This window comes from Bufo gargarizans, chromosome 5 (assembly GCF_014858855.1).
Source record: "Bufo gargarizans isolate SCDJY-AF-19 chromosome 5, ASM1485885v1, whole genome shotgun sequence".
NCBI classification, from domain to species: domain Eukaryota; kingdom Metazoa; phylum Chordata; class Amphibia; order Anura; family Bufonidae; genus Bufo; species Bufo gargarizans.
Window position 1 is genome coordinate 399,224,759 of NC_058084.1, and position 16,939 is coordinate 399,241,697.

Consider the following 16,939-nt stretch of genomic DNA (forward strand, 5'->3'; position numbering starts at 1 on the left):
TACAGCCACTGAATATTTCTGATAAGTAGCTAAAGTCACTGGAAGCAGGAAGACCCGAGAGCTACTTGGACTGCAAAATAGGAGGAGAACACCCAGCAAGTATTATACATGGATCCCATCAATTAAAACAGGACTCCTGCACAATTCTGGACACTTTCCACATCAGATGTTACTAGGTGCGAGAGTATTCCCGGATAACCCATTATGATATAAATTTAGCCTGACAGCAGCATCTTATAGGGCAGGAGGAGCTGAGCAGATTATATATATATATATATATATATATATATATATATATATATATATATACACACACACACCGATTACAAGTGTTACTGAATCTTTTCCCACAAAACTATACATCAATCTGCTCAGCTTCTCCTGCATATAACATACTGACGGTACAGTAGCTCAGTCTAAGACTGCATGTTCAATGTGATTGGTTCCCTTTAACGTACTCTCTGGGCTTTAATACACTCTTAACACACAGAAATGCATAACTGTTTATTTACTGTATCCTTCGAATTCAAGTTGAATATGTAGGGAAGACCAAAAATTGGGGTGCAGCATGGTTACATATTTCAACAAGATAAAGGTTGGAAACATTGTGGCATTTAACCAATTATCATGTACATGACAATGTACAGTAGAGGTCCTCAACACACTAAGGCCTCGTTCACACTTCAGTGTTTGGTCAGTGATTTCCATCAGTGATTTGTGAGCCAAAACCAGAAGTGGAGCCTCCACAGACATGAGGTAGAAGGGAAAGATCTGCTCCTGTTCTGTGTTTAGAGTTGTACCTGGTTTTGGCTCACAAATCACTGATGGAAATCACTGACCAAACACTGAAGTGTGAACGAGGCCTAAGTTTGACAGCCGCATTCAACTGTGATAGGTGTGTGGTGTCTCATAGGGTGAAGTAATTGAGGGTATATTTGTGTCTCCCAGGTTCTTAGCATATGCTGAAGAAAGTTATTTAGGAAAGGGTTAAAAAAACCTAAGCCTGGGTCCTGATGAGCTGCACCTGGGGAGTTGCTAGATAACTTGGCTGACAGCACACGAGAAGCCACATCTCACTGAGGGACCCTGAAGGTCGCCAATTGAAATGCACTTCTGTCTCCTGAGGTCTCCTTGTGCGAAATAATCTGACTAATCGCACTACCTTTTCACCTGCGGAAAGGTGAGCTAAATAACGGACTATCACAGGTGATAAAGAGCCAAATTCTATCTGTGTTGATGCAATAATTTCTTTAGAACCAAGTACTATAGCTTTAGCACCAGCTGGATGACGCTGACCATGGACGTTGTAGAGATACTGGGGAAGATTTATAAATCGTAAACTTATGTGGACCCAGCCCCCTCCTAGCTAACCGTGTCCATCTTTTTTGCCATTTTTCAAAAGTGGCAAAAGGTGAAAACAGTCACAAATTATTGTGAAATATGATTTGTACCATAATGTGCGACTTTTTTCTTTTATGCCACAAAATGGATCAATTAATTCCCCTCTTGTCTTTGGCCTTGGTAAATTAGTGTTCAGTAGTATTTGCAGATACAAATACTAAGGGAGTGGCATGTGGTCTCCATCTACAGATCAGGGATCTTTGCTTTAAAATATGAAGATCATGAACAACTGCACTACTACGATAAGACCACATGCTCTTTCATATGTCATTGTTCACAGAACATTTAACTATATCTGACTGTAATATCGAAAAATCTTAATGATTTGCAGTGGAGCATTTTTTCTGTGCACAATGGATATACAGTATTCTATACAGTATTTTTGTCCTTGCACATATACTGCAGATCACAACATGCTTTATGGGCAGAGCAACAAAATTGCCAATATAAGGCTGTGGAAGATGTGGACACAATAGATGACATTGACATAACTTTGCTACAATTGCAACATCTGTGGAAAATGACTTGCGGCGATTGGGAGAAAAGAATATGAACACAATAGAAAATAGGAATGAATTATATAAATCCTGTAATATATTAAAGCTTGCTAAATATTAAGTTGCCAAACAGAACCTCCTGCCTTCAAGGAAAGGCTAGGTTAAACTACTGAGACCCTGCTGCCACCAGGAAATAAGTGTAAGGAGTCAGGACTCCCTTCTCCATGCACTGCTCAGGCTCACAATGCAGAACAGGTGCATATGTAAGCGTCGGAGTAGTGGGGGAGATGATCGGGGTGACTGGGACACGTGCCCTTGAAGCAGAAGTTTGAGGGCATGCCTGTGCAGTTCAGCTATGCTGCACCGCTCCCCAGCAGTCCAGACATCGCGCTGCTGGGCTGTATGGAAGGAGCGCTGCAGGCCCAGGAATCAGCCTTCTCCTAGACAGCCCTGCAGCGTGATGAGTCTGCTGCTGCCGGGGAACGCTGGATGTGATCGGATCAACGGGGAAACAGGTAAGCATTTGTTTTTTCTTTATTAATGGAGTTAGAGGGGACACTACTGAAAGGGGCAAAATGTGGGCATTACTATTGTGAGGGGGAAGAACGTGGGCATTACTACTGTGAGGGGGCACAATATGGTTATCACTATTGTGAAGGAGGTACGATGTGTGGGCAATACTACTGTGAGGAGGTACATAGTGGGCTAACTACAGTGAGGGAGCACAATGTGGGCATTAGTACTGTGAGGGGGGCACATTGTGGACATAACTACTGTGAGGGGCACAAAGTCAGCATAACTACTGTGAACGGGCACACTGTGGACATAACTACTGTGAGGGGCACAAAGTCAGCATAACTACTGTGAACTGGCACCATGTGGGTATTAGTACTGAGGGGCACAATGTGGGCATTACAACTGTGAGGGGGGCACCATGTGGGCATTAGTACTGTGAGGGGGTACAATGTGGGCATTAGTACTGTGAGGGGGTACAATGTGGGCATTACTACTGTGAGGGGGTACAATGTGGGCATTACTACTGTGAGGGGGTACAATGTGGGCATTACTACTGTGAGGGGGTACAATGTGGGCATTACTACTGTGAGGGGGTACAATGTGGGCATTACTACTGTGAGGGGGTACAATGTGGGCATTACTACTGTGAGGGGGTACAATGTGGGCATTACTACTGTGAGGGGGTACAATGTGGGCATTACTACTGTGAGGGGGTACAATGTGAACATTACTACTGTGAGGGGGTACAATGTGGGCATTACTACTGTGAGGGGGCACAATGTGAGTATTAGTACTGTGTGGCAGATCTAAGGGGGAAAGCAATGCTCTAGCTTACCCTGTTATACCATTGGGATGGCTCAGTCTTACAGGGCCAGCACAGAGCCCCCTGCAGGGGATTTGACAGGTACCCTGATGGATCCTATTATAAGTCAGTGGAATTCATTGTGATCCCTCTGAAAATGTATCTATCATAGTGTCTATTAGGAACAGAATCCATAATATTAGCGTAAACAGAGCATAACTAATGTATGAATTGCAATAGTGAATGGAAGAAAACTCAGAGTGCAGTCCATTCCATCAAAAAAAAAAAAATCAGCAGCAGCAAATATTTAAAAAAAAAACAGTATCCGCCTTTTCAAATCCTCCAACTATTCAGCGATGATATGCCTTCTGAAGCCAATCACTGGCATCAGCAGTAATGTTTGTAAGTATGGTGCCAATCAGCTGTTGATATGACATATCAACACTTCTGCAACAGAAAAAAAGGTCCACTGGCGACCAATGGTGCACCATGCTGGAACAGCGTGAGGTTTGACATGGGAGTATTCTTTTTGTTACAAAAATCCATAATAATAATAATAATAATAATAATAAAAAATAAAAGTCAATTATACCCTAAATGTAAAATCTGGGCTGCGCATGTAGACAATTTAGATTTTTAAGAGTAAGGGCAGGTGCTAATAAAATAAGCCTGCAAATAAATATGTCATGTCTATAACCAACTTTAGTATGACAATCAGAGGTGGCCATATACCAGTGTTTCCCAACCAGTGTGCCTCCAGCTGTTGCAAAACTACAACTCCCAGCATGCCTGGACAGCCTTTGGTTGTGCGGGCATGCTGGGAGTTGTAGTTTTGCAACAGCTGGAGGCACACTGGTTGGAAAACACTGCCATATACCTTAGAGAGCTGTCAGACAACAGAAGTGTGCACGGGAAATGGGAATATATTGCTGCCAAAATCCTCATTTATCTAACATGTAGGGCCGATGTACATAACAGGAAAATCTACAAATGTACACGCCACATATATGGTCCAGACCTATGTAAAAATACGCTATGCTGTTGCATGTCTGCCAATGACTTCCACTGTAAAAAATGTGTATTGTGGGATGCCCTGTACTGAAAAGCACAGGCATGCAATAACAAAAAAAAACAAAAAAAACCTGTAAATAACCTAGTTTAATAGAGTAGAAAAAGAAATCAGAATTTTCAATGAGGGAAATATCCATCTAAATTCTAAAACAGGATTTAAAAATAAATCTCCCTACCCTACATTTCTGATAGATCAGACATCAGTTCTAGTACCCCAGACATGATAATTATCATTTATTGTCTGACAATAATTATTAGGCTTATGGTCACATACAGCATTTCATATACAATGTTACCACCAAACTTTTTAAGGGTGAAGTTATAAAGACTTACTTGTTGTTCCCTCTTGTCAGGTATCTTGGCTACAGATGGCAAGATCTGATCCCTGGTAAGCTTCTGTACAAAATCAATGCGTCTGAATTCTTCTCGTCCATTCAGTTTGCACATAACTCCGGCCTTGAGGGTTGGAGAAAGAGCAAATAAATACTTAAATCCACAGTCAAAAGACATGGCAACGATGACAAGTTCACTTAAGACTCATATTCTGCAATAGTTTAACAGATCATGTAGAACAGAGCACACACATGAATGTGCCAAGCTCAGCGCTGTATGAAATTAGCCAAAATCACAATCCACTATGTGTGTGACTGATATGCTGACTTTTGTTTGTTCCTCCCCACCTATATCCTGTTACATCAGAGAATTGTAACAAGAGGTTAAAACCCATGGGAAAGCTGGTCAGAAACAATTGTGACATTGGCTGAAGAGATGTAGGCTCGTCATTCCTGAAAATAACATTGTAGCACCTCTTTTTCAGCTACCCGAGTCCTTGGCCCTGACCACTAAATACGTTTTCAAGTCCAGCACAGAGCGGGAGCTGCTTGAACTAGTACAATGCTCCATTCATTTACAATATTTATATGTTCTCCAAAAGTTTTCAGCAATCTTAGAAATTTGGTAAAAATGTAGCTTAGCAACAGGATTTTTAAACAATAAAATACAATGAACTCTATAAAAAAAAAAAGATTACATCGGAGTTCATTTATAACTCCCATTTGACACCTGTGGTCACCAACCTGTAGATCTCCAGTTGCTACAGAACTACAACTGTCAGCATAGCAGGACAGTCAAAGCTGTACACTGCTGTAGAGTCACTGGTTTGAGATGGCTGTTTTACTGGTGATCAGATCAAAAATCTATGCCTTTGTCCAGAGTTCTTTCTATGTCAGTCATATGAGACTACTTCTTCCTTGTAGCCTGTCCATTAAAGGGGTTCGCTGGGAAAACTTATTATACATATATTTTTTTACCAAGTGCCCACAACCTGCCGCCATAAAGAGAAGATTCATGCTTACCTTCCCGCCACTCTGGTCCTCCACTGTGTCCATATTCTGGTCCCCGGAGTGTTCACATATGGCACGGCATGGGCATGGTCACAGGCACTTCTGCACCTAATAAGTGTCTTCAGTGGTGACATGCTGCTTCTAGCCATGTCACCTCTGAAGCCAGTTACTGGCTGCAGCAGAGCATGTGACCATGACAATGCAGCACCAGATATAAATGATCCAGGGTCTACAACATGGACAGAGAGTCAGCACAGAGGACGAGAGAGGAGGGGAGCAGGTAAGTATGAATCTTCTGTTTACAGAGGTAGGCTGCAGGCACTTGCTAAAAATAAATAAAAATAAAATCAACATTCCCTGAGAACCCCTTTAAGCTGGTCCATGGAGTTAGCTATTTCTTAGCAGCTATGATTTTACTACATGGTCACTGAGGCTTCATATACAGTGAGGAACACAAATATTTGAACACCCTGCGATTTTGCAAGTTCTCCCAATCATGTAGGGGTCTGAAATTCACATTGTAGGTGCATTCCCACTCAGAGACAGAATAAAAATAAAAATAATTCAGGAAATCACATGTATGATTTTTAAAGAATGTATTTGTCTTGCACTGCTGAACATAAGTATTTGAACACCTGAGAAACAGCAAGAATTCTGGCTCTCAAAGACCTGTTACTGTGCCTTTAAAAAGTCCACCTCCACTCCGCTCATTAATCTAACTTAGTAGCACCTGTCTGAGCTCTTTAAAGACCCCTGTCCACCCCACAGTCAGTCAGACGCCAAATACTACCATGGGCAAGACCAGAGAGCTGTCAAAAGACACCAGATACAAAATTGTGGACCTCCACATGGCTGGAAAGGGCTACGGGGCAGTTGCCAAGCAGCTTGGTGAAAATAGATCAACTAATGGAGCAATTGTTAGAAATTGGAAGAGGCTAACGATGACTTGTCAGTCTCCCTCGGACTGGGGCTCCATACAAGATCTCACCTCTTGGGGTATTACTGATGATAAGAAAGGTGAGGAATCAGCCCAGAACTACAAGGAAGGAGCTGGTCAATGACATGAAGCTGGGACCACAGTTTCAAAGGTCACTGTCGGTAGAACACTACGCCGTCATGGTTGCAAGAAAGGTTCCCCTGCTCAAGTCATCACATTTCCAGGCCCGTCTGAAGTTTGCCAGTGACCATCTGGATGATCCAGAGGAGGTATGGGAGAAAGTCATGTGGTCAGATGAGACCAAACTAGAACTTTTTGGTCTAAACTTCACTCGTCGTGTTTGGAGGAAAAAGAAGGATGAGTTGCATCCCAAAAACACCATCCCTACTGTGAAGCATGGGGGTGGTAACAATATGCTTTGGGATGCTTTTCTGCGAAGGAGACAGGACGACTGCACTGTATTAAGGAGAGGATGAATGGGGTCATTTATTGTGAGATTTTGAGCAACAACCTCCTTTCCTCAGTCAGAGCATTGAAGATGGGTCATGGCTGGGTCTTCCAACATGACAATGACCCGAAGCACACAGCCAGGATAACCGAGGAGTGGCTCCGTAAGAAGCATATCAAGGTTCTGGAGTGGCCTAGCCAGTCTCCAGATCGAAATCCAATATAAAATCTTTGGAGGGAGCTGAAACTCCATCTTGCTCAGCGAAAGACCCAAAGCCTGACCGATCTAGAGGAGATCTGTGTGGAGGAGTGGGCCAAAATCCCTGTTGCAGTGTGTGAAAACCTGTTCAAGAAAGGCTTCTGTACCAAATATCAAAATTTTCTCAGCTGTTCAAATACTTATGTTCCACACTGTAAATACACATCCCTGCTTTTTGCCCTTTATGGCACCACCTGTTACATTTTGCAATCAACATACTATTTTCTATGAAAGTCTATAGAGTTTTTAAACAGCATCTTACAAAAAATCGACACATTTAGGCCCTGATTTACTAAGACTAGCATTTTGTATGGTCCTACGACTAGCATTTCATAAGGTGCCCTAATAATTTTGGCACATCTCAGATCCTAAACTACACTGTTTGTTAGTAGAGAACTGCTAACAAACAGCTCTTGGAGACTGGGGGTCAGTACACTGGGGGTTTCTGAAACCAAATCCCATGGTAATCAGAGGATATCTGGGCCAGTTTCAGTCTGAAAAGGGGTGGTCTTTACAAGAAAACCACTTTAGGGCATGTGAATCTGAACTAAAAATAACCACATTAAATATTAATCCTTGAGTTGTTTCTAAGAAACCAGAGTAAGAACCAATGTGTGCATCAGCTTCCAGCTTTCCAAAACTGTTGAATATCTTTCAGAATGCTGAAAGGAAAAACTGCCTAGTGTTTTTTTTCCTTTTGATCTACATCTACTTAGGAACTGTATCTCACAAGAGAGGGGTCTCTGGTTTGGGATCCACTGGATATTAGCCATACCAAAGTGTGGTTGGAAAGAATATAACCATAGCAAAAGAAATTAGCTGCTACACACAACTTGTCCATGCAGCATCAGCTGATCACCAATGGTTTTCGTAGAAGGATCCATAGTAATGAGCTGTTGGCTGCGGCATTATTTTTTATTTTTTGTAAGAAAGCAGATGTCCAGATGGGACATCAATTTCCAATTATGGAGTACAGGAAATCTATATGACATTACTCTACAGTGTTGTCTGTATGTAGCTAGTGGCTCTATAGATTTTTTTATTTATTTTTTTACCTCTAATTGGCCTCTAATTCAATATTACAGTTCATAGTATACTAGACCTGTTACTGAGCCATGATACCATATATAAAGCCATACAGACATAAGCAGTACGTGGCCTCATCACACACCCCATGTTCTCTACATTGCCCTCAGCTTCTTCTTGGACACCGATCCCAATATTTTCTTTGCATTACATTTCTTTGTATGCACCGATATTTGAGGTAGCAATCTTGGCGCCCTTGGCAATTTGAAAACCATAAGAGAGTGCTGCCTGGTCTGGTTGGCTTCCTAAGACACAATGTCACACATTCAGTGAGTTATGTTCTGTTCACCAGGTTTGTGGTGCATGTTCTGTGTACACAACAGGAAAATTCACAGCCTTGACATATACAACTATATTCCATATTCCTTGTTATTTCCCATTGCAAGTTTTTTTTTTCTTTGCCTTCAAGCCTACTTAAGGGCTATGTACAACTTTGGGTGCATTTTTTTTAAAATTTCTGCATTGTATTCATTTTGAGCTAAATATCATTTTTTAAATTAGTCTTTATTAAAAACATGGAGCCCTTTTTTCTGTACATAGCTGAGATGCTCTTATAGCAGCCAATGAATTTTCTCTCTCTTCTATCAGCCAGCTCACCTAATAGGCTCCTTATCTCTGACATTATAAACACTCATTTTAGCTCAGTTCTAATCTTAATGATAAGAATGTAGCTTAAATAAGTGTTTATGATCTCTTAGTAAAGGTGGATTTACAAGAGCAAAATGGGGCAAAATGCTTGTTCATCAGATCCTGTCAGTTATGCAGGCACACCAATCTTTGTTTCTGGGCAGCAGATCGTGCGGTCTAAACAGTGATCTGGCACCTAGAAACAATGATTCTGTATGGGGATGAGGGATCGCAATAGCCATCACTCGTCCTCATACTGTGAAGGAGATCACTGCATGTAAATGCAGCAGTCTCCTTCAATGAATGAGCAGCCGACTGTTGGGAAGGTAGCATTCCTTCCCAACAATCAGCTGCTATATCGTGCAGTTTAAACCCGCCTTAATTTAGAGATAAGATTTATTAGATGTTGTGACGAATACCACGTCTCGTGCCCGCTTGACGTCACCTACGTCGAGCTCACGAGATGCGGTCACTTGTTACTAAAACGTGATGTTACGCCCTCCAGAGGAGCAAGTAAGGTCAGCTTGGTACAGTTTACACAGACACCTCCTGTCCACGTGGGCACAGAGAGGCAACAAGCTGGGAGAGCCTTTTCACTGTCGCAGTGAAAACAGCACTGTCTCAGCCCAGGTAACTGCCACCAGCTTCTCGTTTGATATAAGCCCGGTCCGTCAACGGGATTATATGGGGTGAGAAACCAACTCTGGGTAGCTTATAACTAGGCCAAAACATGGACGTGGGGATTTGTGATCGAGATACAAGATAGCACAAGATTAAATTATATATTTAATCGCCTTAAGGGCTCACTAGAAGTAACACTATACACAAAGAATATATACCGTGGTCTGAGGTTACAGATACAGGTGATACAGATACAGGGTTAAGCGGAGCAAAAGTCAGTTACCGGGTAGTTGAAAGTTCTATGATGGTGGAATAGTCCTTAGCTGCAGTCACGTGGGGGGGGGGGGGGGGGGGGGGGTGATGTCAGCGGTTTCCAGGTCTCTCCAAACACATTTGCATGATGTGACTCCCTTTCAGAAAAAGACGCCGCCCACTGGCTTGCATGGGCTTATGACCTGTAGCCGGCCGCTCCCCTTCCTGCCTAAGGGTAGGGTCCACCCCACCTACTCTGGTGCTGGCAGAAAATGACCTATAAAACCCATTAGGGCTCATAGCCCCAGACCAGAATGTTGCAGGAAGATGTTCTGGACCCAATTGATCCGCCTGGGTTCCGGCTCCAAACATGGTACCGTTAGTTGGTTTCTATGGGGAGATATGGATATCTCCCTTCCCTGGCATCCCATCCTCAAACAAAGACCATGGGCATGTTCATCATGGCAACCGGGACACAAATATGTATCTGGTTTGCGCCTGCGATGGCCGGGCGATTCATAATTCCTTACGAACTGTAGGTGCCAACATGTTTGGGAGGTATCATTGATCCTGGCAAGGGCTGATGCCTCCTGCTGGGAGTTTTCCTGCAGGATCCATGCTGTCTGACTGGAGGTGTGAAATGTAATCAAATGTGGCCTGCTAGGAGTTTTCTGCCTCTGGCTGTGGCTTTAAAGCAGGGCCCCCCTGTGGAGTTTGATTTCCTCTGCCATCTTTCAGCAAATGGTGGGTGTGAGGACATGGCTGACCGTAAATATTAATCCATATTCCTGACAGATGTCTTCCACAAAGTGAAAGTGAAAGTACCAGTCACACAGCTAGAAAAACAGTTAACCCTTTGTGGCAGAATGGCTGAATATTTTTAATAAAAACAAAGTAAAAAAATGATTTTTAGCCCACAGTGAGTAAAATGCAATCATAAAATATTGCTTCCAATGGTGTACATAGCCTTTAACTTTTCCATACAATATAAAACCAAAGGTACATGCATAGCATCCAAATGTATGTGAAAAAGCCACTAATTTGCATAAATTAGGCCCATTATAGGCTATGTGAACAATCTCACATTATACAGTCAACGTCAGCTGCATAAAACAGGCTTGATGTTGCTGGAAGTGACCTGTCCTTATATGCTTCTGGAAGGCCAGCTTTAATTTAGAAAGGACATTTACCAAGTACCAGATAAAAGATAGGAAGCAAGGTAATTCAATAGGAAACAAAGATAAAATCTAGTGTCTCAATGTATGACGTACCTCCAAAGTAATTTTAATGTAATAGGCAGCAACAATAGCTGCAAGAAATATCTCCTACTAATTTTAAAAATTTTCCGTCTCAGAAGGTCACTATGTACTTAGAGCTGAGGCCCAGAACATTTTACAGCACTATAAATACTGGAGCCGTTCCTCTAGGATTCAAGTCTTTATTCAATGAGAGATCACCCTAAAGGGGGTCTTCAGTCTGTAGATAGTCATGGCCTATCCTCAGGTCTTCAATATCAAATCAGTGAGGGTCTGAAATCCGGCACCACCACCAATCAGCTGTTTTCAACTGCCTCTATATTCTGCGGCATTTTACAGACAATAGCATCAAGGGGTCCCCAATGGGGCTCACAATCTAAGTTATCAGTATGTCTTTGGAGTGTGGGAGGAAACCAGAGTACCCGGAGGAAACCCATGCAGACACGGGGAGAATATACAAACATGCTGATGTTGACCCCTGGCATATATTCTGAATGTACCCAACGTTAACTACCTTTTTCAATACAAGGGGACCTCACAAACATATATGAGGGGTATTCTTTCTTATTACATTGGGAGTCAATGGTTGATTTATGCAACCATATGCTACATAGTTACATATTTCAGACCATACATTCAGTGTACATGTTTGAAACGTCTCTGGGTATATACACTCTGACAAAAAAAATAACGCACCCCGATAGAAATGTCAGACTTCTGAAAAACTCTGCATGCAGTTATGTCTCAGGCATATACGTAAATGATTACAATGGTCTGATTAAACACTGGGTCCTGGCACAAGCGGGCGGAAAATGCTTCCCCTGATTGAGCGATTGACTTCTAGGCATGTCTCTACGATGCACCCAGACATTTTGCCCAATTGCCAGGGTGCATCTTTGGACTGAAAGAAGCAGGTTTGTCATTTTGACAAATTAGCTGCCATCTAGACCACTCTGACCTAGCTGTTAAGAGGTGTTAGAAGCAGTGGTTACATGAGGGCACGCAAATACGGCAAACGGGCTACAGATGGTCCAGACAGACCACCAGTAGAGATGATAGTTTGATCCACCGAGAAGCCGCTCCCAGTTTTGTTATCCACTGTTATGAACAGAGGGTGAGAACCAACTGTCAGACGTCACCAACTCCCTCTGAGGGCGATGTCTGAGCATACCCCTCGTTCTTCATACAATACCTCTGATGGTGAAGAAAGACTTTCCCGAGGGGTGTACCAGGTGCTACCTCAAAGAGGAATTGAGCACGAGGGAATTGGGACCTGAGTGTGAACCCACTGGACAGACCTTAAGGTGACACAATACACCCAGTGGATGCTGGGAGGCTAGAGGCTGATCAGATGGAAGCGTAGTTAGCAGGGGCCTATTGGCCATAGACCTTACAGGGACCTTACAGGTCTAGGAGGGCCGATGCCCAGGGGCCTGTCCAAGCCCTCATCACGGCTGGCCAGTGGAAGTTTTTGGGGATGTATTTTGTGCTGCTGGCAGTATTTTGTGATGGACTGTGGCATTTGGCTCTGTTGGGGTGGTATAATGTGCCACAATATGGTATTGCTGGCCCTGCCTTCCATCAATTTGGACCCAACTACAAAATGGTGCTACTTTTAGTATTTTTTCCAGGTCCACTTTAAGTCCAGTCTGCATCTGGTAGTCAGGGTACAAAGGCAAAAGTCAGCGCAGGCAGCAATCAGGCAACGTCCGTAAACACAAACCAGGGTAAGGGCAGGCGGCAATCAAAGTCCGTAAAACATAGTCCAACGTCCGGTACACAGAATGACAATAAACAGCAGAACACATTAAATCAAACAGGAAACTACACTAGGTAGTAACCTAATTGCTCTGGCACCTCCCAGTTGAAGGAGGAGCCTGTAAATACACATTGCACATCAACCATGGTCTAGGGAAGATAGAGGGCATGCGAATGCTGCCTCATAAAAGTAGGAGAGAGACGCCCGCCGCATGCCCTAACAAACAGTATTTATTAAAAATATTGAGCCGTTCTGTCACAAAGGGTTAACTGTTTTTCTAGTTGTGACGTACTTTCAGTTTGTGCCCGTCATCTAATAAACCTTATCTCTGAACTACTGAGAGTTCATAAACTTAACAGTAAGATAAGAACTGAGCTATAATGAGTGCTTAGGAGGTCTGAGAGCAAAGATAAGGAGACTGTCAGAACCTGGTCTGACGAAAGAGACAGTAAAGCCAAAGGTGTTACTTAAGCATCTCAGCTCTGTACAGAAAAAAGGAAAAATATTTTTAGCTCAAAATGAGTACAATGCAATAATAAAATAAAAAATTGCCCCCAAAAAGGTGTATGTAGCCTTAAGCTACCCGCGCTTGCAGCATTTTTTGTGTCCGCCTGGCGATGCGGAGCCAAACGGATCCGTCCTGACTTACAATGTAAGTCAATGGGGACAGATTCATTTTCACTGACACAATATGGTGCAGTTGAAAACGGATCCGTCCCCCATTGACTTTCAATGCAAGTCAGGACGGATCCGTTTTGACAGACTTTTAAAAAAAAAAGAATAATGCAAATAGGTCCGTTCTGAACGGATACAAGCGTTTGCATTATAGGTGTGGATCCGTCTGTGCAGATACCAGACTGATCCGCACCCAACACAGGTGTGAAAGTAGCCTTAAAAACATATTTGTAGTCTATTTATTAAAATAATTGTTATAGTGAATTTACAATTCATCTTTATAAATACAACAAACAAATAATACCAATAGAGCAGTGCTATTTTCACATATTATAGTTTAGTATACAAAATCAATGGAGCTCACCATCGGATTGAAGCTGGTTTTAGTTCAATCGTTTTTGTTTTTTTCTAAAACGGTTGTGCATAGAGGGTGGCATTAATTGTTCGTTTTCCTGGGGATGATCAATGCAAAGACCTTAATCTATGAGGATCAACTGCTTTAGTAGACATTTACCTAAGAAAATTACTGTGATTGCTCAACATTATGAAATCAATAAAGCTTCCACATTTAAAGCAGACTGAGCAAATATCAGACCGAGAATTCCTAAATGTTATTGGTTTAATCTAGAAGCTCTCACTGATCTATAAAGAGTAGCAACGATAAATATTCACAACAGTAAGAAGCCAAAGTACTTCTTTAGCTGTTTGAAAAAAATAATAATTTTTAACTCAAATTCTGAAAACTATTAAAATAAAAAACACTAAATTATGTGGAAATTCACAATCTTGCCTAATAGCCACTGTAGTCCCCAAGTGGAAATCGCCTGCATTGCATTACATCGTCCTAGCTTTCTATCCTGTATTGTCAAAGAGCATGAAAACTTTTGAAAATCTATTTTCATAATAGGGAATTCTACATTACTAGATGGTGGTCCCAATTTAGAATTTCCACTACGTAGCCATAGAAGGTAGAGAGCAGTTATACTGTTCATCTTTCGTATTGGAGTAACTGGTACATCTGTGCTTTACACAAATAACCTACTGATGTTTAGTGGAGCTGCAGGAGAATTTTCTTTCACCCCTTTAATGGGTTATGCCATGATTGGTGTAAAAAATTAAAATCAGATATCATATAGTACATGACAGTCTCTTTCTAAAAAAGCTGGAACCACCCCTGAACCTATCAAGGATCCAGAGTTCCCAATTAGTAGTAGTGTCTTCTATGTTGTATCCAATAATAATGCTCTCACAATAATCCCAGTAGTAATATTGCAGTTATAATGCCCCTTTGTAGTGCCGTCAGTATTTATAATATCCACCTGCAGCACCCCCTGTAGTTATAATGCCTGCTGTAGTGTCTGTAGTATTTATAATGACCCGCTGTAGTGGCCCCAGTATTTACTGTATAATAGCCCTCCGTAGTGACCCCAGTTGTTTTAATGCCCCTCCATGTAGTGTCCCTAGCATTTATAATGCCTGCCGTAGTGTCTCCAGTATTGCCCTGGAGGCCCTCCATAGTGCCCCCAGTTGTTTTATTTAACAGAAAAAATGGCCATCAGATCTCCCTACCCCCACACTGCGCAGGCGCGGAGATCGGATGGATGTTCTGTAGTTAGCCGCGCTTGTGCACTGGGCTGTAATTTTCCCTACCCTAAGGCTGGTGAGGCTCTCCGGCGCATGCGCAGTGTCACGGTGCCCAGCTGAACTCCGCTGAGAGATTTCCCTAAACCGCCGTTTTGCGCATGCGCAGATCGGCACAACTCCGGCACGCCTCCTCACATCATTTCTGGTGCGACCGGAAGTTACGAGGTAGGGAAATCTCATGAAGTAGGGTAATGTAACGTTACACCCCCAGTATGTATAAGGCCATCCACTGGTGCCCCCAGTATTTAGCTATGTCCCCTCTGTAGTGACCTCAGTATTTTGGCCCCCCTCTTTAGTGTCCCTAGTATTTTACATGGCCCCCTTCTTTAGTGTCCCTAGTATTTTACATGGCCCCCTTCTTTAGTGTCCCTAGTATTTTGCATGGCCCACTCTGTAGCGCCATGCCAGTATTTAGCATGACCCTCTCCTCTTTAGTGTACCCAGTATTTAGAATGGCCCCCCTCCTTAGTGTCCCCAGTAGTGCCATGAAAGAAAAAGATGCAGGCAGGCGTGATGACGTCATTGTGCCGCTCAGTACCTGCCACAGGAGGCTGTGATGATGTCATTGTCACTGCCTACGTGGTATACTGCCTCATAGGCTTTAGACCTAGTGGCCTGAGGCCTATCATAGTTAATGGCAGAGACAGGAGCCATATAGGCTCCTCTGCGCAAGGCTAGCTGTCACCTGAGGCAAGATGTTCATCTCGCCTCATGGCAGATGCAGCCCTGGTTTTATCCTTTCTGCTACAGCTCTCTCCCTATTTCATCTCAGGGGGTATGTTCTTTCTGCTGCAGCTCAGGAGGGGTGCCATTTTTCAGGGGCTACGTCCTTTCTCAGAGGGTGTGTCATTTCTCCCTCAGCTATAGCCCTGTAAGTGTAACAGTAGATATGTCAGTTGGTAGTTGAAGGATAGAACTGAGCATGTCCAACCATTTCAGTAGGTGGATGTGCACTTTACTCAAGCATTTTTGTAACAGAAAGTATATTTTAAAAAAAGTAACTAGTTTTTCATGCAGAACTATATTAAATGACATTTAACTGTGGCACAACCTCTTTAAGGATGTGGAAAAGCAGCTACTATTCCCTTATTGTTTTGCAAAGATGCATGCAGTTTTTGGGATCAGTCAGTTGAACAGAGAACAAAATACATCTAAAACAGCAGACTTCAAATTAAGGCTAGTCCATCACAAAAGGAAATCAGGGAAATCAATATATCTTTAAGGCTAAGCCATTTCCTTTGAAGTTTGTCACGTTTACCAATAACCATCATGAGATAAGCATCTCTACTTCAGTGTATCATGAATTCACCTTTCTAAAGTATCTCTCTGGTCACCCAAGGACAAACCCAGAGGAAAACATGACTGTTCTCTGGCATCTTTACTCTGTCTGAAAGCAAATGCAGCCTAGATCGGTGGTTAACAAACTATTTTAGCAAATGGAACTCTAATGATTCTGAGGAACTCTTGTTCCCGAAAAAGACAGTTTATTGTATTACATACAATATTAATTACAGAATCTGACCAACAGATTGGTTTAGGCCCTATTTAAGAAAATAAATGTCATACATAGTATAGGTCAGTGATAACCTCCGGCACTCCAGTTGTGGTGAAACTACGAATCTGACCATGCTCAATTCATGTCTATGGAGTTTTTGAGAACAGCCAAGCAAGTGTACATCTTGGGAGTTGTAGGGAAGTTGGCCATCGTACCTAGTGGTAGTCACTCCCTCATTCCAACAGCAGTCT

At 42.5% G+C, this 16,939-nt stretch overlaps 1 protein-coding gene across 2 annotated transcripts in view; it reads right to left on the reverse strand.

Annotated features, from left to right (window-relative positions):
• The window catches only part of RAPGEF5 (Rap guanine nucleotide exchange factor 5), a 344,961-nt gene that overhangs the window by 126,753 nt on the left and 201,269 nt on the right, over window positions 1-16,939 (reverse strand). The window contains exons 1-2 of one of the 2 annotated variants that reach the window (XM_044292733.1): window positions 13,914-13,938; window positions 4,621-4,743 (exon numbers count right to left, since the gene is read on the reverse strand). In XM_044292733.1, the coding sequence (XP_044148668.1) occupies window positions 4,621-4,743; window positions 13,914-13,916 (126 nt within the window). In that variant the 5' untranslated portion in view covers window positions 13,917-13,938. Of the gene's footprint in view, window positions 1-4,620; window positions 4,744-13,913; window positions 13,939-16,939 lie in introns of those variants that run through there. The other variant, XM_044292732.1, reaches the window with a different exon arrangement.